At 33.3% G+C, this 26746-nt stretch overlaps 3 protein-coding genes across 3 annotated transcripts in view; all 3 read right to left on the reverse strand.

The window, feature by feature from the left end:
• The window catches only part of LOC100147849 (uncharacterized), a 35025-nt gene extending 21275 nt beyond the window's left edge, over positions 1-13750 (reverse strand). The window contains exons 1-17 of the mRNA XM_087260119.1: positions 13724-13750; positions 13617-13686; positions 13231-13371; positions 11663-11827; positions 10767-10861; positions 10567-10693; positions 9180-9435; positions 9026-9075; positions 8519-8619; positions 6697-6848; positions 4858-4996; positions 4545-4649; positions 4277-4456; positions 2082-2318; positions 622-778; positions 404-532; positions 5-152 (exon numbers count right to left, since the gene is read on the reverse strand). Coding sequence (XP_087116245.1) covers positions 5-152; positions 404-532; positions 622-778; positions 2082-2318; positions 4277-4456; positions 4545-4649; positions 4858-4996; positions 6697-6848; positions 8519-8619; positions 9026-9075; positions 9180-9435; positions 10567-10693; positions 10767-10861; positions 11663-11827; positions 13231-13371; positions 13617-13686; positions 13724-13750 — 2279 coding nt within the window. The remainder of the gene's footprint in view (positions 1-4; positions 153-403; positions 533-621; positions 779-2081; positions 2319-4276; positions 4457-4544; positions 4650-4857; positions 4997-6696; positions 6849-8518; positions 8620-9025; positions 9076-9179; positions 9436-10566; positions 10694-10766; positions 10862-11662; positions 11828-13230; positions 13372-13616; positions 13687-13723) is intronic.
• Positions 13699-17034, reverse strand: LOC147836236 (mucin-2-like). Its single transcript, XM_087262466.1, has 4 exons — positions 16915-17034; positions 15832-15949; positions 14617-14755; positions 13699-13893 (listed from the first exon to the last, which is right to left on the reverse strand). The coding sequence occupies exons 1-4, from the start codon at positions 17018-17020 to the stop codon at positions 13768-13770; spliced, it is 489 nt and encodes a 162-aa protein (XP_087118592.1). The 5' UTR covers positions 17021-17034; the 3' UTR covers positions 13699-13767.
• A 288-nt stretch (positions 17035-17322) lies between these two features.
• On the reverse strand, positions 17323-26163 carry LOC141375212 (mucin-2-like). Its single transcript, XM_087262455.1, has 7 exons — positions 25368-26163; positions 22526-22576; positions 22182-22443; positions 20336-20450; positions 19227-19317; positions 19011-19117; positions 17323-17680 (listed from the first exon to the last, which is right to left on the reverse strand). The coding sequence occupies exons 1-7, from the start codon at positions 25444-25446 to the stop codon at positions 17423-17425; spliced, it is 963 nt and encodes a 320-aa protein (XP_087118581.1). The 5' UTR covers positions 25447-26163; the 3' UTR covers positions 17323-17422.
• Positions 26164-26746: the final 583 nt, after the last annotated feature.

The following is a 26746-nucleotide window of genomic DNA, read 5'->3' on the forward strand; positions in this document are numbered from 1 at the left end:
ATACCATGACTGACAGTTCTCTGTAGTTGGCACTTGCTCTCCAACCTCATAATGTTCCATGTCAACAAAACAGCCACACTCTTCCTGCTTCACACACTTCATGTTATCCTCATCAAAAACAGGCTGCTCTTGAGGGCATTGGGGATAGCAACCTACAAATTATTGTACAAATCAGATTTATTTTATATACATGAAAACACAAACACTCCATCTATAATGTGTGACAAATGTTTCCAAGATATTCTTCAACAATTAACTAAATTACTTGTAGAGTATCTACAGTTTTATGTATACGCTGAAAACACTATGATTAAAATAGGTATTTAAAAGTATACAGAATATAGTTCATGTCATAGCATTGCTTTATAACACTATAAATACTGATTAATAATAACATAATCACCTTCAAGCGCTGGTATCTGGTTTGAGCACTGTTCATCTGGATTTCTGCATGTCTTCATGCAAGGAGCTCCGCAAGGTTTGTAATGCCACTCACATTCACCGGGAGGGTTGTAATAATCACAGAACAAGGCTGCAATAAAAAGAGAAACCTTAAAGTTCAGGATTCAGGTTTATAGTCAGTCCTTCACAGCATGTTTGATACAGCTTTCAGGCACTTACGGCAAATTTTCGGAGATCTCCAGGCAACACAAGCTCCGGCCTCATTGCAGGCTTGTGCATAAGCTGTTACAGCAGTGCAAAAACACTCATAATCTCCACCACTATCACAGGCGCATGCGTCTCTCACACAGGCATCGTAGAACGGAGATGGATCGACCTGTAAAGCCGTATTCATAATAATGGAGCTGCCATTTGATTTTAAGACAAGTAATGGATAATGTACATCCAGCCGGTTGTTTATGTAGAATCAAGGTTTATCGGCATGTTTATACCAGTTTAACAAGCAGGTTTAGCAATAATGGAAATATTGTATTAATAAATGTTAATACTCTAGATCAGGATACCCAATCCTGGTCCTGGAGGGCCGGTGACCCTGCAGTGTTTAGCTCCAACTTGCCTCAACACACTTGCCTGGGTGTTTCAAGTATACCTAGTAAGACCTTGATTAGCTGGTTCAGGTGTGTTTGTTTAGGGTTGAAGCTAAAATCTGCAGGACACCGGCCCTCCAGGAACAAGTTTGATGACCCCTGCTCTAGATGTTTCCCAGTGATGGGTTGCAGCTGAAAGGGCATCCGCTGCCTAAAACAGATTAATAAAGGGACTAAGTCGAAAAGAAAATGAAGGAATCAATGAATACTCTAGATGCAATCTCAGCATTCAATGAGGAACAGTGGTTTATCTCTAAAATATTATTGTTTGCTTGGATTAATTCATGCTAGTCGGAAATAATTTTTTGGGAAAGAATTATTAGTGCAGTAAATCAATGTTTTAAAGTGGGTTTCACAATATTATGATTGTGCAAAACATATCTCAAGTTCTCAGGTTTTTTTTAGAATTGATAATTAAGGGAAAATACATCTAGGCAATTGTTTTCGCATAATAAAGCCTGCCAAGTTAATCAGCTGCAATGCATGAGACTGAAGGGCTTATATAAATATGAATTTTAATAAATCAGTCAAAATGATTCAGAGCTTCCAGATGAACCTGTGTTATTCGTTTCACTGGTTGTTATCTGAGAATAACATACTTTTGAATGCTGTCATTGACCAATCAGAATTAAGTGTATATAAAAAAAACATTTAGCTTATTGTGATTGGAGTGTGGGAGACAATGTGGCTTATGGGTAAGCACTGTCACCTCACAGCAAGAAATTTGCTGGTTTTGCCAGTTGGCATCCATGTGTTGGCGTGGGTTTCCTCTAGGTGCTCCGGTTTCTCCCACAGTCCAAAAACATGCGCTATAGGGGAATTGAATGAACTAAATTGGCCGTAGTGTATGAGTGTGTGTGTGAATGAGTGTGTATGGGTGTTTCCCAGTGCTGGTTTGCAGCTGGAAAGGCATCCACTGTGTAAAACATATGCTGGATAGTGTAAGTTGGCAGTTCATTCCGCTGTGGCGACCCCTGATGAATAAAGGGACTAAGCCGAAGGAAACTGAATGAATGAATGGAGTGCAAGTACCTGTGAATGGCAGGCTGAGAAGACGCTGCTAGTAATGATGCTGCACTGTCTCTGTGCCCAGGCCTCTCTGTATGGATTATGGGCGCATGGATCTTGGATGAGGGTTGCATCTGGACAACTGGAAAGTTTCCAGCTGTTTGCGAAATCAAGGGCTTGGACAGCAACTGCTTGAGTGCGTGTGGTGAAGTCATTGTTCGCGTTCCCGTCATAGTTTCCACACAAACCACAAACACGGCCCTGTTCATCAGAATAGAAGAGTATTACTGACATGCATTTTTGATTCTGTTTATATTGACCTTATTCTTGATGTTCAAGAAGGTGCAGCCATTGGAGCTTTTTGGCTCGAGACTTCCAGACTCATTTACTTCCATTGATTTATAGATGATAAAATGACTTTTTTTGCTGCTTGATGTTGCAAACTGATATTTTCTCACTATATATATATATATATATATATATATATATATATATATATATATATATATATATATATATATACAGTTCTTATGTATATTCATGAACACTTGTTTATAGAGCAAATAGTTTGACTGTTTACTGCCATTTATTATTCTTAGTCATTTCTCCTATAGGAAACTGAATCAAAAATTCTAAAACAATCACATAATGGAGCACACTTCCACATCGCAGAATAAGGTCAATAATAGAGGATGAAGCCAACAACAGTCATAAATCACAGTGGGAATTTAATTTATATAATATTATTAGATACTATAGAGTTGATATTTTATTGTATGTGACATATGTATAGTATGTTCGAAATGTCAAAATGTAAAATAGTCCTGTGTAAAGATTAATCGCATTCAAAATAAATGTTTGTTTTGAGATAATATATGTGTGTGTACTGTGTGTATATTTATTCATTATGTGTATATAAATACACACGTGCATGCAAATATTTGAGAAATTGTTTATTTTATATATATATATATATATATATATATATATATATATATATATATATATATATATATATATATATATATATGTGTGTGTGTGTACTTTCACATATACATATGAAATATATTTATACTACACACACATACACTATCGGTCAAAAGTTTCGGGGTCGGAAATATTTTTAAATGTTTTAAACTAAGCTCATTCTGCTCACCAAGGGTGCATTTATTTCATCAAAAATTCTGGAATGTTATTGCACTGTATAAAATAACAGTTCAAAAGTAGTTTATGATTTAATTAAATAATTTATTCCAGTGATTTTAATGATGAATTTTCAGCTTTATTACTTCAGTCTTCACATGATCCTTTAGAAATTACTCTAATATTAATTATTCATATTAATATTAATAATAATAATAATAATGGTATTAGTAATTAAAGCAATAGTGACTGGAGTAATAATTTCATTTTAAACTACATACAATAAGTAATGAATGAATATTTAATAAATAAATATTTTTTTACATTTTTTTCTTTAATAAATGCTGCGTTGATGAACAGAATAATTTATTTAAATTATTAAATAAAATTAATAATAATAATAAAAAAACTGACCCCAAACTTTTGAATGGTAGTGTATATTATGTCAAAACAAACTTATATTTTGAATGTGAGTAATTTCTGCCCAGCACTGGTGTGAACCAGTTATGATAAAAGTATTAACACTGAAATAGAATTTAATTTAATTAACTCATATTTGCTTTAAATGCTTATAAACCCACATATTTATTTAAATCCAAACAGCATTAAACAACATAAATGTTGCAGTATTGTTTTTTTTACAAATTAAAAACACACATTTTACTTGCATAAACTTTCACTTTCAGATGAACTTAATGCTCTAATGTACATGCAACAACATTAAGTCACAAAAATGTGTGAGATTTGGGGAAAAGTTGTTGTTGTTTTTTAGGCACAAAAAAATATAAAAGTATAAAATGAATCTATATATTTACAAAAAGACTCGAGTCCATATATGTTTAAACTCTAAACTGAACTAGAAAAGAAACATGTTTTAAGAATGGTAATATGCTAAAATCCAGAGATAATATTAAATAAAAACAATTGTAAACAAACACTTAACAAAATGCATTGTATGTTTTGGATGTCCTAAAGTAAAGATTTGATCATTGATTGATTTTTATGGATCTCTTCTGACTCAAATCCAAAATCCTGAGGACTGACATGAATGATAATAGACCTTTTATCTTACTCACATTATACTCTGGTCCCAGTTTGATGTGTATAGTTGTTTTTCTGTCCCATATGAGCATCAGGCCATTTTTGGTCTCGATCACCAAGTAAAGCCCCATGGTTCGCATCTGGTAGGGAATCTCCTCTCCCGCGTCTCTGCGAACAACTTGGAAGGATCCATCAGTCAGTCTCAGCTCATTGCTCTGAAATATAAAAGACATGTCGATGTTTAATCTGTAGTATTTTAATGTTTGCTATGATGGCTTTAGTGAATGTCAAGAGTTAACCCACTCCAAGGAAAAGCTTGATCGCCTTGGAGCAAGTGGTGCCGGTGGATCCGCAGGGAATGTTTTCAGTGATGACTCTGAAAGTGCCGGAGGTGCTGTTGCAGAAGTCCTGCACAGGGTGTAAAGGTTAGATTTTTGTTAATTATTTGTTGTATTTTATTTCATTTTTATTGAAAGTAACAGAAAACAGAACAAAAACAACCAAATACGCATGCAAAAACCCACCAAAACAAACCGAAAGATCTCTAGCAAAGGACTCTAGAATTATCTGGAGGCTTTTGGAAATTTTACAATTATTTTAAGTGCAGAGTGAATACCTGAACGAGGCTGTATTCGCAGTTTCCACTAAAGACGTATCTTTTGTCATCAAATGTTCTGTAATGTCCATCTCCATAGATGCTGCATGTGGCACTGCACTGGTTTGTGGTGCAAGTCCATCGTCTGTTCTGGCAGGAACTAGAAAACAAGAAATAGTTAAGCACACATGTTTGGGTTTTCATGTTTTATGAGGACTCACTATTGCCGTACTGTACAGGCTGCATTTTCTTTCCCAAACCCTTTTTCTAAACCCAACCCTCACAGGTAACAGTTTGGAGTTTTACACTTTCAAAATGCTTACCTTTGAATGATTTATGAGCCATTTTCCTCTTAGGGAATAACAATATGTCCCCACAAGGTCAAAATCTACAGGTATTGCTATATGTGTGGGTATATTTTTTCTTAAACATATGAAGAATAACAGGACCACACACACACACACACACACACACACACATATACTTGTATACATGGTTTACAGGGACACTCCATAAGCGTAATGTATTTTAGACAGCAAAAACGTGTATTATAATCCACTCCTAACCCTAAACCCAACTCTCACAGGTAACAATTAGCACTTTGACATTTAAAAATACTTAAATCTGGATAATTTATGAGCTGTTTTTCTCATGGGGACCAACAATATGTCCCCATGGTCGAAATCTACTGGTTTTACTAAACTTGTGGGTATATTTGGTCCTCAGAATGTGAGGAATAACAGGACCACACGCACACTTGTATAAATGGCTTAGGGGGACACTCCATAAGCATAATATATTCTATACAGTAAACAAAATTATGATTTATGAGCCGTTTTCCTCATGGAAACAATATGACCCCACAAGGTCCACATCTACTGGTATTGTTATATTAGTGGGTATATTTAATCATCAGAATGTTAGGAATAATAGGACCACACACACACTTTCATACATGGTTATGGGCAGGGGTGTCCAAACTCGGTCCTGAAACGCCGGTGTCCTGCAAAGTTTAATTCCAAACTCAATCAGACACACCTGGGCAAGCTAATCAAGCCCTTAAAGGCTTTCTAGAGACATCCTTGCAGGTGTGTTGAGGCAGGTTGGAGCTAAAATCTGCAGGACACCGGCCCTCCAGGACCGAGTTTCGACACCTCTAGTTTAGAGGGACACTCCATAGGCATAATATATTTTAAACAGTAAAAATAAATGATGATTTATGAGCCGTTTTCCTCATTGGGACCAACAATATGTCCCCACAAGGTCGAAATCTACTGGTATTACTATACTTGTTGGTTTATTTGCTCCTCAGAATGTAAGGAATAACAAGACCGCACACACATGCATACTTGTATACATGGTTTACAGGGACACTACATAGGTGTACAGCAGATTATCCAGCAAATAATCCATTATACAGCAAAAAAATGCTTATCATATGGCCCTACCCCACCCCTATCCCTAAACACAACCCTCACTGGTAACAATGAGCAGTTGATACTTCATTCTGGATGATTTGTGAGTTGTTTTCCTTATGGGGACCAAAAATATGTCCCTACACATATTTGTATACATGGTTTACAGGGACACTCCATAGTCGCAACGTATTTTATACAATAAAACACTTATTATATGGCCCTACTCCACCTAAACACAAAACCTAACCCTAATAGGAAACCCATGGCAATTTTTAAATGTCATAACACCCCCTTAAATATGGTTTTTAAGCTTTTTAAATAATCTAAACCAGCTTAATAAAGTACATGGTCATACCCATGTTATTATTCAACTTCGAGTCCCTGTAAACCACATACAAATTATTACATACACACACAGACAATCTTAAAGAGCTAAACCCACCATGTATTACAGTCAATCTTAATGCTTTCTCCAGACTGGTAGGTGTGTCCATTATGGATGCAGGGACACTGGTCTTTATCGATACAGCCACCGTTCCCATCAGACACCAGTCCAGAAGGACACACACAGCCAGAAACACACCCTGTGCTGATCTGCATGCAGTCCATATACAAAACACATTCACTATGTAACCTTTCATTACAAGTTAAGGTCAAATTGTAATTTAAGGATCAATTCTCACCATTAACTACTGGCTTATCACCTGCCTATTATCAAGATATATTAATACTTATAGGTCTAGTTTCACAAACAAGGCTTAGCTTAAATCAGGACTAGAACTTAGTTAAATTAGCATATTAAAGCCACTTTTATAAATAAGCTATAAAAAACATTATTGGTGTGAATTCTGGAGACAAAACAATGCCACTAAGGTATTTTAAGATATCTAACTGCAAGTTACTTTCAGTTAAGACAGCTCAAACATGCAATTTAATCTAAGACTAGCCTTAAGCATCGTCTGTGCAACCGGAGGAAGTGTGATCTTTTTCTACATCTCTAATCCTCCATGACTATTAATAAGCAGCAAATTAGGAGTTTACTGAGTGTACTGAAAATTTCTTCATTTTTATTTTTAGATTTTTAAAACAGTATAACATTCCCATCTTAAAAAAAAAAACTGACAGTAATACAACTGATTTAATATCATATTTAACAGCGCTCTGCATAAAAAACATAATTAATTAAATAAATCAATAACAATATGATACAGAATAATAATACTAATAAAATAAAATACTATAAATGTATAATAATAAATAATAAAAATACACAACATTCAGGGTTTAGGTATTTCCAGTTACCTTAGACTGTACATACAATCTAAAGGAGATCACGTCATAATTTCTCTCATTACATTTTGGTAACACTTTATTTTAGGTCACAATTCATACTGTTAACAAACCATTAACTATGACTTGTAGCTCAATAACCAACTAGTTTACTGCTTTTATTAATAGTTATTAAGGTAGTAAATGGGTTTAGATTTAGGGTATAGGATTGGGGATGTAAAAAATAATCATACTTTATTGACCTTATTCTAAAATGCGGAAGTGCGCCTGTTTTCGCGATTGTCTTAGAACTTCCGTTTCAGTCGCCTATGGGAGAAATGACAAGGAATAATAAACGGCAAAAAACGGTCAAACTACTTGCTCTACAAACAAATGTTTGCATGACTATACAGACCAAGTAGAATAATAAAACAAGGAAATATCAGTTTGCAACATCAAACAGCGAAACGAGCAGTTTTTAATGTCTAAAAATGAATGGAAGTGAATGAGACCGGAAGTCTCGTGCCAAAAAGATTCAAATGGCAGCGCCCGCTCATCTGCGGAGAATAAGGTCAATAGCTACTAATAAACAGTTAATATTATACTAATAGACAGGTAGTATGCCAGTAGTTAATAGCGTGTATACTTACTTAAGATAAATGGTAACACTTTATAATAAGGTTGTATTAGTTAATGATAAAGCATTTACTAACATAAACAAACACTGAACAATAGTATTTGTTTATGTTAGTTATCATTAGTCAATGAAAATACAGTTGTTTTTTAGTTTGTTAACTCAGTGCATTAACCAACGTTAACAAGCAGGAATTGGATGTTAATAGTGCATTAGTAAATGTTGAATTGTGCAAAAGTCAAAGTTAATGGTTTGTTAATTTTGAGAATTGTGCCTTAAAATATTAAGAGATTAACATCAACATAATAATATATATTTTTAGTAATAATAATGTGCAATAAATATTACTGTTTCTACTCACGCAGGCCATGTCAAGTGTGTTGCAGCTCTTCTGACACTCTGCTCCCTCTGACCCGGGACTGGCGCTCGAGCAGTTGAAAAACCTCATTGGCTCTGTGCACTCTGAAATGAAAGATTTGTAGACTTGAGAACAACAGTAAAATCACTTTAAGGTACTGGATGTTAAATATAACAGAATCACTGCTTGTTATCAGTGTGTAAACCTGAAATGGCTTCAATGTAGGTTTAATATACGTTCCCACTTTGTATTAATGGCCTTGCTTATTGTACTTACTCTGAAACTAATCATTTGTACTGAATGTGTAAATAGTTTTTTACATTGTACTTTAGATTGATTGGATAACTGCATGTTATAGCATCCTTAATTACACTGCTGACCCATCCTTTTACTTTATGCATTAGTTATCTAAATTCGTCCAATCAGATTGGGCTGTGCTATCTTTAGTCCTGCCTCCCCAGTAGTAGCTGTTATGCAATTGGCTGGAGCGACCCTGATTCACATACATACCTTCTCCATTTGATACACCAGAGCAGCTCAGTTTCCCTTGCTGGCAAATACTGAAATTTAAACATACATGCGATTAAAATACATTGATTAAACAGTTGTCCAATATTCTGAAGTGTGACCCCACAAATATTGAATTTAGCAGAAATGTGCATACCATGATCCTCCGTCTTTGGAGATGGTCTCTCCTAAAGCAACGACTTTGCCTGAATCGTAACAGGAGCAGGCGGCAGCTTCAACACAGTCTCCGTTCTCATTCATGTACTTTCCTTCAGCACAGCCGCAGCCGTCCACCAGCACATGATCATGGGTGCAGGAACCGTCAGCCTGGCTGAGAGACCTGCATGTGCGCCCGCAGCTCGTCATCTGATATGAGTAAACTGTGGTGGCGGCGCAGGTTTCTGTGTATTTCACTGAGGGGAAAAATAGGAAGATTCATCAACCTGATGAGCATACGCAAAAATACAGTTAAGGGCGAAATTATTCACCCTCCTCTGAAATATTTGTTCCTTTTTAAATATTTCTCAAGTGCAAGGAAATTTTTACAGTATTTCTGATATTTTTTATAATAATTTTAAGAAATTATTATTTGCTTTATTTTGGCTAGAATAATTTTTGTTTTGTTTTTTCAATTTAAAACTATTTTAAGGTCAATATTATTAGCCGCCTTAAGCTTTTCTTTTAATTGTCTACAAAACAAACCACTTACAATGACTTGCCTTCCCTAACTTGCCTAATTAACCTTAATAGTGAAGTTTTTTAAATGTCACTTTAAGCTTAATACTAGTATCCTGAAGAATATCTAGTCTAATATTATGTGCTGTCAGCAAAACTGATAACAAATCAGTTATTAGAAATTAGTTAGCGTGTCTCAATTCTCTTCCTGTTGTGGTTTTGTAAAAAGAAAAATAATAATGATAATTAATAATTAATAATAATAACAATAATTTTAACAATAATAATAATAATAAATTGTTATTATTATTTATTTTCTTTCATTCCAACTTCTCTTTCTTTGAAATATTTTTATATAGTTGTGTATTTATACATTAACATATATATATATATATATAGTTCTATACTAATCATATATAACATTTTCAAACATACATTTGTGCATGTATGTGTGCATGCATGTGTGTATGTTTCTATTCAGAGAGAGGGTATAACAATCATTCATAATTTATTTAATTTATTTACATTTTTTGTGCTTTTGTTTTGACTTAATTTGTTTTGTGTCTTGCTTTACTTTCACAGTATGTTTTTCCTCCTATTTTGTTCTGTATGTGCTACTTTGTATGGTTCTAAAAGCAAATAAGCAATAAATAATTGATGTATTGCATATGCAGAATGGAATGTCCTAAACAAGAACATTAGACCATTTAAGAAAGCGTACAAACACTGACAATATACCACTTATAATATTTTCTACACAATTGTGAATATGCTACACACACACAAAAAATAATAATTAATTAAAATACAAAAAAAGTTGGCCAAGAAGCTATCAGCCGTTTCTAAAAAAAGAAAAGAAAAAGGCTTACTGCATGCAGCGTCTCTCCATCCCTCAAGCAGGATCCCTCTGGCGGCACAAGCGTGTGCGTATGACGATAAAGCAGCACACATGCAGTCCTCGCTCCTCTCACAGTTACAGCTGTCGTAGATGCAGTTCTGGAAAATACGGCCACATTTAGAGAAAACTCTTCAATGGGTTAAAAACGAGAGGGAAAGCCATGCGACTCACTGCTTTGTAGACTTCAGGGTTGACTTCAGTGTGACACGGAGCAAAAACTGACGAGGAATCAGACAGCAGGGAACACCAGTGCTGTGCATATTGCTCTGTCAAACAACAAAACACCCGTTTACTTGACAAATGAACAAAGGGTCAGTTCACGCAAAAAATGAAAACTGTAATCATTTACTCATCCTCCACTTATTTAAAACCTGTCCGAGTTTCTTTCTACTGTTGAACACAAATGAAAATACTAAATTGCTGAAAAAATTGCCATTGACTTCCATACTATTTTTTTCTGTTTCTACTATGAGCACTAAATGAGTTTCTACTAAAAGTGTTTATTTTAGTATATAAATTTACACAATAATGTATATAATGATATAAAATATTTAGTATCACTTCGTATTTTCACCTGAAAACAGAGATGTCAAACTCTATATAACACAGCTCTGCACAGTTTAGTCTCCACCCTAATTAAACACACCTGGTCAGACTAATTGAGTCCTTCAGGCTTGTTTGAAACCTCCAGGTAAGTGTGCTGAAGCAGGGTTGGAACTAAAGTGTGTAGGGCTGCAGGCCTCCAGGAACTCAGTTTGACACCCCTGCCTTAAAATACAAGTGTGACCAAATATTTGATTCTGTTTATTTGCAGTTTTTATACACTATTAGACAATATTAACTACATTATTATAACATACATTGATTAATTTAAGCTTTATCCAACAATTTCTGCACTTTTAAGACATTCTTCTGATTAATTTGTTTCGTTTTCGACAGAAGAAAAAAATCATAAAGTTTTAGAATCACTTGAGTCTTGTAAGTATTTTTTTAGGTGAATATTTAATGGTATTTTAGAGTTATAACATCAGTATGTATTCTGTAAACCCCATGATGATAATTCATACCGTTTTCTGTGCTCAGACTGCACGGGTTCTCAAAGCTTCTCTTAACATCTGGGCAGCTTGCTCTTGTTTTCCAGGTGTTGGCAAAATCCAGAGCTGTTCCTTCCCGGAGTCCACCGATGGTTGTGAAGTCATCAGCCTCCATGTTGTTGTAATTGCCACAAAGACCTGAGGATCGAATTATTACCTCAATTAATCTACGGCATACAGTTAAATGAAGATATATAGTACAGGTAGAAAACATAAAGACTTCAAAGATATATGTGACCCTGGACCGCAAAACCTTCAGTTTTTGTATGAATAAACAACAATACATTTATTAAATTATACATATTTTTAGTATTAAGTAAAGATCTTGTTTTATGAAAATATTTAGTACCACTGTAAATATATCAAAACTCTTTTGCTACTGAATTTAATTAGTGATGTGCATGGTTAAGAACCTAATTAGCACAACTTTAAAGGTGATTTTCTTAATATTATGATTTTATTGAGCCCTTAGTTTTATCTCAACCAAACATTGTAATATAATATAATAGATCAATAGAAAGCTTATATATTCCTATTTCAGATGGTGTGTAAATCTCAGTTTTTAAAAAAATGAGACTTACAACTATTTTCGTGATCCGGGGTCACTTAAAATAAATAAATAAACATGAAGATTTATTATATCTGAGTAATAATAGTACTATATTTTAATTTAATGGCATGTCTGCATCTCAGGCTATTTTCATAATACAGCAGAATAAAGAAGCTATTTTCAAGAATAAACAATATACAAATAACAATAAAATAAATAACAATAAAAGCCAGCTAATTTTATTACACGTACATTTTTTTGACTTAAGATATTATGATGAAGAAATTCTGGCAAAGTGATGCTAAAACACCTCTTTAATTGAGTTAACTCGATTAAATGGGCGTTATCAGTGGTTATCAGCTGATAAATATGGGCCAGTATAGGGGCCTTCTGCGCCTACTAGTAATCTGTAATCATCCATCCACATGGTTAATCAGCTATAGATCACTTACGGTTATTTACGGTACGGTTACGATTATACACTTACATTATTTATATTATTTATTAAATTTCCCATTAATTGTATTTTACTACGCCAAACCAAAACCCAACCGTCACAGTAATGTAAAAACAGATCTGGATCTGGAGTCTTCTCTATTAGTATAGCTGATTAACCATGTGGATGGATGATTACAGCCTTCTGAGCCTACTAGTAGGCGCAGAAGGCCCCTACTGGCCCATATATATCAGCTTATAACCACTAATAACACCCATTCAATCAAATGATAACATTTGAATCGGGTGGTTTACTTCATAAAAGAGTTCAAATTAGGACAGAGTTGTTTCTTCACTTTTAAGCCAGAAAATATTCAGACTTGTATGTAGGCAAATACCACTTGATCAAATCTATACGTACAAAACATTAAAAATCCTGTTTGAAATTTCCAGATGGATGTTTTTATAACTATAGTTGATTCTGCTAGTTGATAGTGCATGAAAGGGTTAAATATAACAAACATGTAATAAATAAAGAAAGAATAGAGATAAATACCACATGTTTCTCCTTGATACACTGAATTGGCTGTGATGTAAAGCTGCATTATTGGCACCAGCTGGATCTCCAGACGAAGCCCAATCAGCGGAGCTTCAATGATGATGTAGAATGAGGAGGGCTTGAAAACACTCACTGAAGCTGGAAATCAGATAACAGCATGCAACATTATTAATACATGAGGGAAGATTTGATTTTTTGTAATAGTTAATTTTGCATAGTTGCATCATTTGCATAGATAATATACATCTTATCTTTGTTATCAATGTATTTCATTCTATTTATTCACATTGTGCTGTATTGTGTTAACGTAGGGGGGACAAAAGTAACTGCATTATTGTAGCAGAAACTGATGCTTTGATTTTGTTGCTTTGCCATAGACTTACATGTAAAAAGTGGAAGTTGAGCAACTATTCTGTTGACCTCAACGTTTCCGCTGGAGTCCACATTAATAACCTGTGTGCATAAAAGGTTTATAAAGGGGTTGTAAAGCTGTTATTAAGCCTTTTATGCAAAACATGATTTTTTTCCCCTAATTCATTTAATACTTACAGTAATTCCATCAAACAACGCCACGGTTATTGCCTTCAGACAGGTTTCGGTCTCAGTCAGACCACATTTCACCAGGTCTCCTAGAACTGTGAATTCTGTGCCAGAGCAATGCTATCAGAAGATAAAATACATTTAATTGAGCTGAAAACCGCTGAGAATTATAAATTAAAGTAAATGCAAATAACAATTGCATTAAATATATATTTATTTAAAAACATTATGTACACTGCATCACAATATTTACATTTTTAATTTGCAGAAATGCATATAGTTGTAAACTAAATTCATTGCCCTCATTTGAAACTTTAATACTTTTTCAGTTATTTCCCAAGTGCTGTTTAACAAAAGATTTGTGTGTGCATATTTAAAAAAAAAAAAATTATCACAAATTTCTATGTCATTTACTTTAACTTTGCCACAATGAAACTACATAATATTTGACTAATTATTTTTCAAAATACTAGTAAACAGCTTAAAGTGACATTTAAAGGGTTAACTGGGTTAATTAGTGTTAATTAGGTTGTTTTTTAGCCAATCAAAAAATTATAATTTCTTAAGAAGGTTAATAATAATAATGATCTGAGCAGAAAAAAGATTTATTCAATTATTTAATAATACAAAAATAATAATAACAATAATAATAATAATAATAATAATAATAATAACTTTCTCCAGATACAAAATATGATGGAAAATACTGTAAACATCACTTAGGAAATATTTGAAAATTTATAAACATTTCACAGGACTAATGATTGTGTCTTCAGTAGTATATAATGTCCTGTACAGCGGTCATATAAATAGAATTGTCTTCAAGCTCAGAGATGTACATACTTTGGACAGGACGTAAGTGCAGTCTCCGTGAAATGTGTATGCTTTTCCATCAAATGTGGTAATGTGGGATCCGCCCTCCACTGAACATGAATGGGGACAATCCTTAATGTAACAATCCCACTGCCCCTGGTCACAGGTGCTGAAGGAGAAATAACAATGACCAAATGAGCTTTTATTTAAACATTGCATAATTAAGAGCAAACAGTGAGGGTGAACTTTAAACACACTGAAATAAGTGAAACACCTGTGTCTTTCAGTCAGACCTTTTTATTTTGGGTTAAGAGAAAAGTTATGGTTTCTGATTTTATACTATGTTTTTTAATTTGCACGCTAAATTCAGTTATTCAATTCATTCACTTATTCAAATAGCAAAAAAAAAAAAAAAAAAAAAAACACCCTAGGTAAACTTTAAAACATTTACAATTTCTCAAAGTAATATTTTTACTTTAATCCAGCAGTTTTAATGTCATGTGACGACACGTGCTTTCAGATTTGATGTATTTCTAATGCGAGTCTGGTCACCATCTTGCATGACAAATAGTACTGAAAGCACCAGCAGATCTTGAAAATAAAGTAACCAGCAATAGCTAGTCTATATATTATTAATACTACTATTATTATATGTTATTAAGAAAAATAAATATAATATATAATAATATAGTACTATAATTATTATTTGATATTCAGAATAATAAACATAATTTTGTGCCTATATGCTCAAAATTAAATAAATTGAATAGAAATTAGTCTAACAGTTAGTATAGTCTATACATTGCATTTTTTATTATAGTTTAGTCCAAAGTACAACTTTTCTTGGGTTTTGATATTAAGTTGACCCACTTATAGTCTATAAAACAATATTTAACCTTTGAGTCGATGTACTTTTCCCCCTTGGGCAGATTAAATATTTGTATAAAATACATATTTATTTTCAACAAAGTCCAGTTGTTTTTTAGGTTGGTCCAAAGTTAGATTTTACTTTGATCTAAGGATAAAAAAGGTCGTTTTCTACTTTATGCAAAAGGAAAAATTAATTTAGTGTCTCTAAATGTGAATGTAATTTAACACACAATACATATTTTTGATTTAGATTAAACTAAAACGTATAGTTTAAAGTTAAATTATACTGTGAGGAAAAACAGCAATAAATAGCGTTAACTAATGACAGTCATTTTTTTTTTAAAGCTGGTAAAGTGTCATTTCTGAGAGGCTCACCAGTCTCTGCAGTTGCTGGTGTAGTTTTCCCCAGAGGCGTATATTTTCCCGCCGAGGACGCAGGAGCATTCAGTGTATGGTATACAGCCGCTCTGATGGATATCGTCATAAACAGTGCCTTGAAGCGAGAGAACGATGAAAATAAGTCATATGGTTCATCCTTGTGACTTGAGAAAGTATGCATGTGTCCAGAAGAGCATGATGAAAGACTCAATACTGATTTAATAGCTAGCTAACAGATCCTCATTTACAGTATGGGTCACACTTATAATCCCTGGCATACAAAACAGGCAGAAAACAACAAGCAATACATTAATGACATCATTGCAAATAAAGCAGTTTCTGTATTATTTACTCTTTCAAGACTTTACACTAAGCTGATGTTGATTATAAAGCTTATGCTGTCCCGGGAGAGACCTCATAAGATCCTCGAGCCCAGGGCTCCCTCCCGTTTGCAAGGCGAGAGGGGAGTTTGAGCTCAGGTAGATCTGAAGAACTCCTCTGCTGTAGTAGCTAATGAATGAGATAACTTATTACTAGGAGCATGTCTGTAGTGCCAATTTAGATTCGTCAATTAACTTAAGTTGCATGTTTTTGGACGGTGGGAGGAAACCGGGGAACCCGTGAAACTCACATGAGCACGGGGAGAACATGTAAACTCGGCACAGAAACTTGGCTGGCTTGGTAAGGACTAGAACCAGTGACTTTCTTGCTGTGAGGCAACAGCGATAACCACTGCACCACCGTGTCCCCATCTAGGAAAAGAGGAGGTGTAGGGGTGGAAGGGGGGATTCTTCAAAATGAAGATAGCTGTTATATGAAGCTTAGGGTGTTTATAGTGCTTGGGAATCGTCTGATTGGTCAATTATAAATGGAATAATGCAGGACCGGCAGCATAAGCATATGATCCTCTCGAAATTAGTCTATAAGTAAACTTCACTAAGTATATTGTGTTTAAATGGGAATTTGTGGTTTAGCATCAGAATCTGACTAAAGACTTTTGATTAGGAAGGTAAAAATGTAAATCAACATGTTTTTGAATAAAGTGTCCGTAAAGAAAGCCATGGTTAAAAAAAACTGTACCAGGAGGGCAGAAGCATCCATCAATGCAGTGCTGCGCACACACTTGTCCTCTTTCAGAGTTGGTACAGGTGTCTGTGCAGGGATTTCCACACTGGCTGTACACCATGGTTTCTGGGCAAGGATGAGCTGTGATATACAAAACAAACAAATAAAAGTCAGTTGCAGTGCAGTTTTGTGCTTAAACTTCAGATTATTATTATTGTTATTATTTTAGAAACCTCTGCTCTAGAAATAATCTGCCAATGGGGTGAGCAAAGTAATCTTGTTTTCGGTTTTATATACGATTTTAGTTTTTTCTTACCCCTCTGGCAGATTATTTAGCTTGTTTTAAGGGCAAAAAATACATTTTGACATATTATTTCTGAAAACGAGACCATGCTTTTCTGATGTCTAGAACACTATTCTTGATTTAAGAATTTTTAGATATTCGGGCTTGAAACAAGTCAAAAACTTGATTTTTGCAGTGTAAAATCCACTACTACCCGGCTCTGACAGCTAAAATTTAATATTAAACCAACATGAATGCAGGACTACAAAGATGAGGCAACTCACGGCAGAAATACTCAGTTCTCCATTCTTCAGGTTTTCCTCCTGCATGCACACACTGTCTGGAATACTCAGCGATCGTATCACACAGGCAGAAAGCTCCAGAAGAGCTGTTGCAGTGACACAAGTCTTGAATGCAAACTTGAACAAAGGAGTCAATGGACACCAGACCTCTGCAGTCACTGAACACTGGACTGGAGAAAATATCACGGCAGAAATTCTGTGGGGAATCAGGAAACACAAATATTCAGCACTGTAGCTATCCAGGAGGAAAACACTGATATTGTTGCAGGTTTCTAGTATTAAGCTGTAGAACGAAACGATGGAAAAATAATTTCACACCAGCAGACATTAGACATTACAATAAGCCATAGACTAAAGCAGAGGTGTTTCGGTGACTTGTATTTTTTAGATCGTTTTAAACATTTATTTGGGGGAGGAGGTGGACACTTGAAGTGATTATTCATTTATTCTTTATAAGTGTTTTTATGTTTATGTTTTATGTCTTAATGCTCATTTGGTGTTGTTACTATGTGAGTTCCTTTGTGTGGCACTGTTATGAGATGAGGACTCTTGACTGCAAATTAAATCTACCTTCGAGTATAAATAAAGTAAAGTAACCTAACCTAATTAATAACTCAAAATGCTGATTAATATGCACATTCAAAAATGTAGATACAAAGTTATATCTGTGGCATGAACCCTGAATTTATTGCTATTGGATGGAACATAATGCCTGAAGATAATACACAATAACATTGCGATAATATATTATTGACATGGTTATAATACAGTTCTTAACATCTCAAGACCCTTTAATTAAATGCATTTACTAAACATCAGATGACAAATACAAATATCTATTAGTATGTATGTTTATTCCTTTTAATAATAAAAAATAATAACAATAATAATAATATTATATATATATATATATATATATATATATATATATATATATATATATATATATATAATATCTTTATCTTATATATTTATTATTTGTATTATTGTTATTATTATTATTAAATGATTAGTAAGACATTTATTTTATAATAATATAATTATTATTTTAATATCCAGACTCCAATAAACATAACTATGTTCCTATATGCTTAAAATCAAGTTAAATTAATTGAAATGAGTCCAAATTTCCTTTGTCAGTCAAAACAGTGGATTTACATAGACTGAACTGAAACACACATTACAAAGACTATATTAATGTATATTACAGTGTTTTGAACTAACAGTACAGTACTTTAATTATTCTATTGTGGTAATTATATAGTTAGTATAGACCCAATACTGTATTACACTACAATACACCACAGTTTAATGTAGTAAATGCTGATGTATACTACAGTATTTAGTACAGTTTATCGGTTCACTATAGTTAATACAGCAGCATGGTTGACAAAGTGTTGTAAATACTATAATATATACTGTAGTATAATACATTTTACTGTAGTATAATTCAAAAACACTATAGTATTTATTGTAAATTATTACAGTATTTCTATATAAATACTATAGTGATTACTAAATCTTACCTCATCTCCACAGTTTTCGTTCAGAAACATGGTGTCTTCAGTGCAGGTTTCTGTAGGGCCGTCCAACTTCCAGAGATTCCCATAATCAGAGACAGACAGCGAACTCCCTAAAATCCAAGAGATGAAATGATTGTTTACTGTCACGTTAAACATGATTTATATTTATTTATCAGATGTACTTCTCAATAGATGGCAATGGTGACTTAAAAAATGTACCTCCACTGACAAACTCATTGTAAACTGGGATGCCATTGAAGTCCCCACACAGTCCACACGTTTGGTTCCGGTATTTTTCATCTAACCTGATCTGAAAATCAATAAAAATAAATCATATATTGATAACACTTTACAATAAGACTATAAACACACCATCAACTGATGCTTTTAGCTCAATGAACTGTTGATTAGCTGCTTATTAATAGTCAGTAAGGTAATAGTTTGGATTAGGCTTTAATTAGGGATGTAGAATAAGTCAAACTTTATAATTACTAAATAACTGTTAATATCACAATAATAGGCAGGTAACAAGCCAGTAGTTAATAGCATAAATATTTAAATTGTTATCCAATAAGGTTCAATTAGTTAAATTGAATATTTTTTAGGTTTTAATTTAATTTAATACAGCATTTATTAATCAACTACACTGTAGAAATATCTATAATTAACAGTTTTACATATTTTGTGATTCATGTTTTTATTTTTCCTCATTTATTTCTGCTTTTGAATTGCATTATGGGATCTTGATATTTCTTCCAACAACTTTTAACCTTGAAAATTAAAAAAAGTGACTTTAACATTTTAACATTTTCAATAGTTTAAAGTGATTGAAAATGTACTGGCAAGTTTTTGTAGCGTAATATACAACACCAATCCAGACAATATGTTATTTTACAGACTTATTTGTCTTTATATTATTTTATATACACTATATTATTTAAAATGACTAAAATGTCGATTAAAGTCACTTTGTTAAACTGTGGAGTTTAACTTTAAACATCAAAAGTGGACAGAGCAGAGATCAACATCCCATAATGCAATTCACAACCATAAATAAACACAGCTCATTTTTTACAGTGTAGTTCAACATTTATTAATGCAAAAATAAAAGTTGTGAACTAATTAATGCACTGCGAGTTAACAAGACCTAAAATGACTTTATAACTAACATTAATAAAGAAGAATAAATACTGAAATAAATGTTAGTAAATAAACTAACATTAACCAATGGAGACTTATTGTAAACTGCAACCCATCTACATAATAACACATACATTTCTGATCTTTAAAGAGTGCTGTAGGCACTATTGCTGATATGTGTGACATACCATGAAGGAGTCATCTTCATTCCACATGGCTACTAGTCCCAAAGCCGCCTTGATTGAGATATAAGAGGTCACCCTCTCGATGAAGACTTCAGCGCTGCTGTATGGCAGTGTTACTCTACAGAGAGAGCGGGATCATTAGGCTCAGTGTGCTTTTACCTTTACAACACTTAAATTCAACAATTTCCCACTATGTGAGTAACATGATCTGTTTACATTTTAAACTTTTAAAGCAGTCATTGTGTGATTGTTATTAATGAACAACAAGCTTTTTGTCAAAAGGAGCCTTAAATAAGTTGCCTAATATCTTTACCCTTATACAACTATTACACAGCTACAACATTACAACAAAATGATAGTAATTACTCCAAAGACCCGAGACAGGAGTTGAATCTGGGAGGAATTTATAACTGCACTGATATATCAAATAAATGGTCACAGCCTAGTACATGAATAAAGTCAAATAAGAGAGCAAAGACTGTCATTCACAGTTTTATATTTATGACTGGACATGAAAGTGTTCCACTGCCTCACAATACAAACGTTAAACTCAGCATGAATCAAGCACCTAAGACAGGAGTCCTAATGGATTGAGGTTTTGAGCTAATATCGTATGTTTACAAGCTGTTTAAGCCTTTTAAAATCTGTTAGGTGGAGATTGTTTTTTATATGTTCTAGCTCTATTTACTCTTACACTGTAAATATATAGTCATTCTGCACTTATGATCCAAGCTTACGTCCCATGAAGTCAGAATTATCAGCCCCCCTGAATTATTCGCCCCCTGTTTATTCTTTCCCCAATTTCTGTTTAGCGCTGAGCAGATTTCTACAACACATTTCTAATCATAATAGTTTTAATAATTCATTTCTAATAACTGATTTATTTTATCTTTGTCATGATGACAGTAAATAATATTAGACTAGATATTCTTCAAGACACTTCTATACAGCTTAAAGTGACATTTAAAGGCTTAACTAGGTTAATTAGGGTAACTAGGCAGGTTAGGGTAATTAGGCAATTATTGTATAACGATGGTTTGTTCTGTAGACTATCAAAAAAAAAAAGCTTAAAGGGGCTAATAATATTGTCCGTAAAATGGTGTTTAAAAAATTTAAAACTGCTTTTGTTCTAACTGAAATAAAACAAATAAGACTTTATTCTAGAAGAAAAAATATTATCAGACATACTGTGAAAATGTCCTTGCTCTGGTAAACATAATTTGGGAAATATTAAGAAAATAAAATTCAAAGGGGGGTTAATAACTCAGACTTCAACTGTATATATATATATGCATGCAAGGTGCCCAAACACAAATAGGCCCATGTCTATTTTTCATTTAACTTTGAAGAACGCCACTCCATGTTCCATGTATCTTTGGAGATCATCCTCCATGTTCAGTTGTGGCCTGTATATTTTTTAATAGTTAAAGTTTAACTTATTGGTGCCATAAAATCAATCTGCTGTATCTGACACTATTGCTTTGTCTTTAATATAACGTAATCACAACACATGCATGTTGGTTTTCTAAACGTAACTAGTAACTACTATTTTTATCTTCTTTTGGTTATGGATAAAATATGCAAATTCTAATGGTTTAATTAAATGAATTACATTTTTGGAAAGCACCAAGCAACCCGTCCTCACTATCCCGCGACCCTGTGAGGTGTCCCGACCTCCACTTTGGGAACCACTGCCCTAACTTGCCTAGTTGACCTAATTAAGTCTTTAAATTGCACTTTAAGGTTTTAAAAAACTAGTAAAAAAGTACTGCAAGATTGCACGCAACACATAAAAGTGCGTTTCCCCAACACTGAGAGCCAGTGCACTCCTGTAAGCAGATTGACTCACGTCTGTCCATTAACACTGAGAGAGTCTCTGCTCAGCTCGATGATCGTGCCCTGCAGCTTCATGGTGATCTTGCTGACGGTGGGCTCGTTGTTCAGCAGCTCGTGTCTCAGCTGGACATTGAAGTCTTCGTAACTGCTGGAACAGTGTGACGTCAGGATGTAGTTGCAGGTCGACGGGAGCTGGAAGTAATCGCCGTCGAAGGTCTTGTAATGGTAGTTTCCCCATGTGCTGCAGATCAGCTCGTTGTGCTGTGAGGTCAGTCCTGGAGGAAAGAAACACATCCTTCATTTTTTGAAGACCTTTTAATTCTGAATTATTTATAAATGATAAATATATTTGTTTACCTGCAACCATTTCAATTGTGGCGGTTGGAATCAGGTTCATCGTTGTGAAAACTGCAGGAGGATTTTAAGAAATATTTGTTAGTTTTAACATATGCAACATATAGGAACATGCATGATTAAATTAAGCTTATATTTTGTACTTTTAATAAATACAACATAATTAAAATGAATGTCAAATATTTATAAATTTATTATATTTTTTATATGCTTATCATTGCCTGATATAAATATTTATACTGCTCTGCAATATTTGAGTGCTTGATTCTGATTGGCTGATGAACATTCTACAGTCAAAAATAGATATTTTTACTTGTTAAAACTACTTAATTTCCCAAAGATGGGTTGCGGCTGGAAGAGCATGCGCTGCGTGAAAACATGTGCTGGATAAGTTGGTGGCTCATTCCGCTGTGGCGACCCCGTATTAATAAAAGGACTAAGCCGACAAGAAAATGAATAAATGAATGAAAATTACTTCATTAAAACGAGCTGAAAGAACACAATTCTTGATCTTTCATTGGGACAACTTAATTTTTTATGTTCAATCCACATAAATTTGTTAAAAGTGTCAAGTTTACTTAATCGATTTGTGTTGGCACAACATGAACGAATTGTGTGGAGCCCTGCATTTTTCACAATGTAAGGTTTTTTTCAGATAAACATGCAGCTAAAGTAGTTCCGGCAGGTTTTGAGTGCATAACAGCTCCATATCCCTGCGCTGAATGATTAGAGTTATTTAACACCTACAACAGTCAGAAATCACACCTAAACCAACAGAAGAATTCATTTGTGTTGTATTTAAAATAAAACAAATATTTTTTTTTAAATTTAACTTAATTTGTGTGTTTAAATCCAGCCCAAATAAATTGTTCACAGCCACTTAAAATAAAAAAAAATTTAGTAAATCCAAGGATCATTTCTGAATTATTTTTTCAGTGTAGTGCTACACACAGGAGCGGAAATATAAGTGTAATAATTGAGTCCAGTTTGAATAATTATTATAAAAAAATGCATATCTTAGGTGTAACTCAGGTGTGCCTTATTTTAGAAAAATTCAATGGTCCGTCATCAATTATTCCTTATCATAAATAATGTAAACAATTATCATGCATATTTAAATATTCCACTAATTATCATAAAATATAAATATATTTAACCAATTACTATAATAATTTTTAATGAATAGTTTTTTTATTTATTATTACTATTACTCATTCTATGTTAATAATAAAAATAAGGTTTCACAATACACTGCATTACTGTGTCCATGTTCAGTGTAATTATCCATCTATTTCCTTAGTATTTCATTCATTAATTTTCCTTCGGCTTAGTCCCTTTATTCTGCAGGGGTCGCCACAGCAGAATGAACCACCAACTATTCCAGCATATGTTTTACGCAGCGGATGCCGTTCTAGCTGCAACCCAGTACTGGGAAACACCCATACACACTCATTCTCACAAACACCCTCATACACTACGACCACTTTAGTTTATTCAATTCCCCTATAGCGCATGTGTTTGGACTGTGGGGGAAACGGGAGAACCCGGAGGAAACCCACACCAACACGGGGAAAACATGCAAACTCCACACAAAAAATGGCAACTGACCCAGCCAGGACTCATACCTTCTTGCTGTAAAGCCACAGTGCTAACCACTGAGCCACTGTGCCGTCCTCAAAATGTACTTTGAATTTTAATAACGATAATGATTATTTATTAAATGTAACATCTTAAAATAAGGTTACAGTAGTTCATGGTAATTATTGTATTGACTAGCATGAACAAACAATGAACAATACAATCATTACAGTATTTATTCATCTTTGTTAACAGAAGTTAAATAGGGCTGTCACAGCGCATTAACTAATGTTAACTTAGGACGTAAATAATGCATAAGTCAATGTCAAAGTATGATAAATGAACGCTGTATAAGTATTGTTCATTCTTACATGAATACATTAACTAATGCATTGTTAAAATGTGACCATATCGTTAAAAACAACTTTAACTAAAGCCACACTGTAAATAAATATCCGTGAATGAGCAGTTTTCCTTGTTTTGTGATTCATGTTTTGTTTATTTCTGCTTTTTTATTGCATTATGGGAGCTTGATCGTTCATTGAACAAATTTTAACCTTGAAAAGTTTGAAAAAAGTGACTTTTATTACCATTTTTACTAGTTTATAGTGATATAGTGTCTGCTATTGTATATTACACTACAAAAAAAGCCTTGTAATAAACTGCCAGTACATTTTCTGTTGTTATACAGACTTATTTCTTTATATAGCATTTCTTATACATTAGAGGGTCACGCTTTATTTTGATGGAATTAAAGTTACATTGCATCGACATGCCAACTGATTCTCATTGGATTATAAGTAGACTGTTGAGTTGGGGTTAGGGTTAGTGTAAGTTGACATGACCTTGTAAATTTTTTTATAGTCAGTTAAATGTCTGTTGAAAAGCAGATATTACCAAATGGACTGTCAAAATAAAGTGTTACCCATTATATTATTTAAAACATCTAATATATATATATATATATATATATATATATATATATATATATATATATATATATATATATATATATATATATATATATATATATAAAGTCCCTTTGTTAAACTGTACAGTTGAATTTTCAACATCAGAAGTCAACAGAGCAGAGATCAACCCTTAATGCAATTCACAACCATGAATAAACTAAAAACACGTAATCAACAGATCAGTTTTACAGTGCACTGAATGCAAACGTCCCATAAGTGTCACCATTATTAAACATATTTAAAAATCAGTGTAAAAGCAATAGAATATCCCAGTGTTTAGAAAGAGTTTGTGGTACCGGTTTGTGCAGCAGCAGGTCCAGCAGTCAGTGTGATCCATATGAGCGCTGCTATAGACATGATGTTGATGCTCCCCATGGCGGATGCGGAGCTTGAAGCTCTCCACCTGTTCAATGAGAAAGAAAGTCTCCTTTACTCAGAGTTTTATACCTCTGCTCCTTCAAGACACACGTAACGCTGAGCTAAAGGTGCGGCCTCATTCATCTTTACTGACAGCATAATGCAACATTTTTCTAGTCTAGTCCAAATATCTAAATATTCTTAAATCAAGAAACATTTTCTAGACAAGTAAAACATATTGTGAAATTATAAAAAATAAAATGTGAAAATTAAGCAATTTTTCATCTTCTAATGGGATAAGCAAAGTAATCCTTCCTTTCCTTTTGACGTAAGATTGTTTTGTTTGCCCCGTTGGCAGATTTTTTAGCTTGTTTCAAAGAAAAACTCTCTTAAGTTTGGCATATTATTTCTGAAAAAAAGACAATATGTTTTACTTGTCTTGAAAATGCTTCTAGATTTAAGAATTTTTAGATATTTGTACTAGAAACAAAAGAAAAACTCTAACTTAGGAAAGCATTTCTTGCAGTGTGACTGTAGAATCTGTAGCTAAAACAAGATGAAAAGAGGTCTTTATATTTGTTGTATATTATAGAGTGTCCTGTTTATTTAACTGAGCAGAGCATATATATATTTATTATGATTTACAGACGACACTCACTAATGTGTTATTCATTGTAAAATGTAACTATGGTTAGTTTAGATATCTACACTGTAAAACAAAATCCTGGTTGCCTTAAAGTTTACGGCTGATTCAGATTAACCTTATGAGTCCAATGAGCCGATATTATGTTAAACTGACCTAAATCAACTTGTGTAACTTATAAAATTAAGTTAGAACATGAAAAACATATGCTGTCAGTACTAAATGATCATATAAATTGTTCACAGTGTAGTTATATTTATTGAAACATATTATGAGATAGTAATAAGCTATTTAAAGATCATAGACCGGGCCTCAAAATATTTATTTTGCTACATTAATTACTTTTAAATCTGTCTTTTTAAACCACAAACCTGTTTACCAGCTTCAAGTTTTAATCATATAATTAATAAAAATGATCAACATTAGTAAATATAGTCCATGAAATATGTAACCTTTTTACATAAATGAATAAATAAATAAATGAATAAATAAATATTAATCTGAATAATGATGGAACAATATTTTATCCATATTTTTGCAATTTATTTTGACAAAAGTTTTATTGAAACATGAAACACTAATGTTAATAATGTTATGAAAACTTAATAAAATCACTGAAATAATTATTGCCCAAAACTGATTGTTATTTTAAATTCATCTTTAAGACACTACACT

The sequence above is a fragment of the Danio rerio genome, chromosome 7 (assembly GCF_052040795.2).
Source record: "Danio rerio strain M-AB ecotype USA chromosome 7, GRCz13ab, whole genome shotgun sequence".
NCBI classification, from domain to species: domain Eukaryota; kingdom Metazoa; phylum Chordata; class Actinopteri; order Cypriniformes; family Danionidae; genus Danio; species Danio rerio.

Bases quoted from the DNA above. Each gene is read 5' to 3' on its own strand.
- LOC147836236 (XM_087262466.1), bottom strand. From the start codon at position 17,020: ATGGTGTACAGCCAGTGTGGAAATCCCTGCACAGACACCTGTACCAAC. The intron at 14,756-15,831 runs GTGAGCCTCTCA...TTTCTCCTTCAG, and splicing joins ACCAGCAACTGCAGAGACTG to CACCTGTGACCAGGGGCAGT. The intron at 13,894-14,616 runs GTATGTACATCT...ATCTTCTGATAG, and splicing joins GCACTTACGTCCTGTCCAAA to CATTGCTCTGGCACAGAATT.
- LOC141375212 (XM_087262455.1), bottom strand. From the start codon at position 25,446: ATGGGGAGCATCAACATCATGTCTATAGCAGCGCTCATATGGATCACA. The intron at 22,444-22,525 runs GTAAACAAATAT...TCTTTCCTCCAG, and splicing joins CACAATTGAAATGGTTGCAG to GACTGACCTCACAGCACAAC. The intron at 19,118-19,226 runs GTACATTTTTTA...CTTGGATTTTAG, and splicing joins CAATGAGTTTGTCAGTGGAG to GGAGTTCGCTGTCTGTCTCT.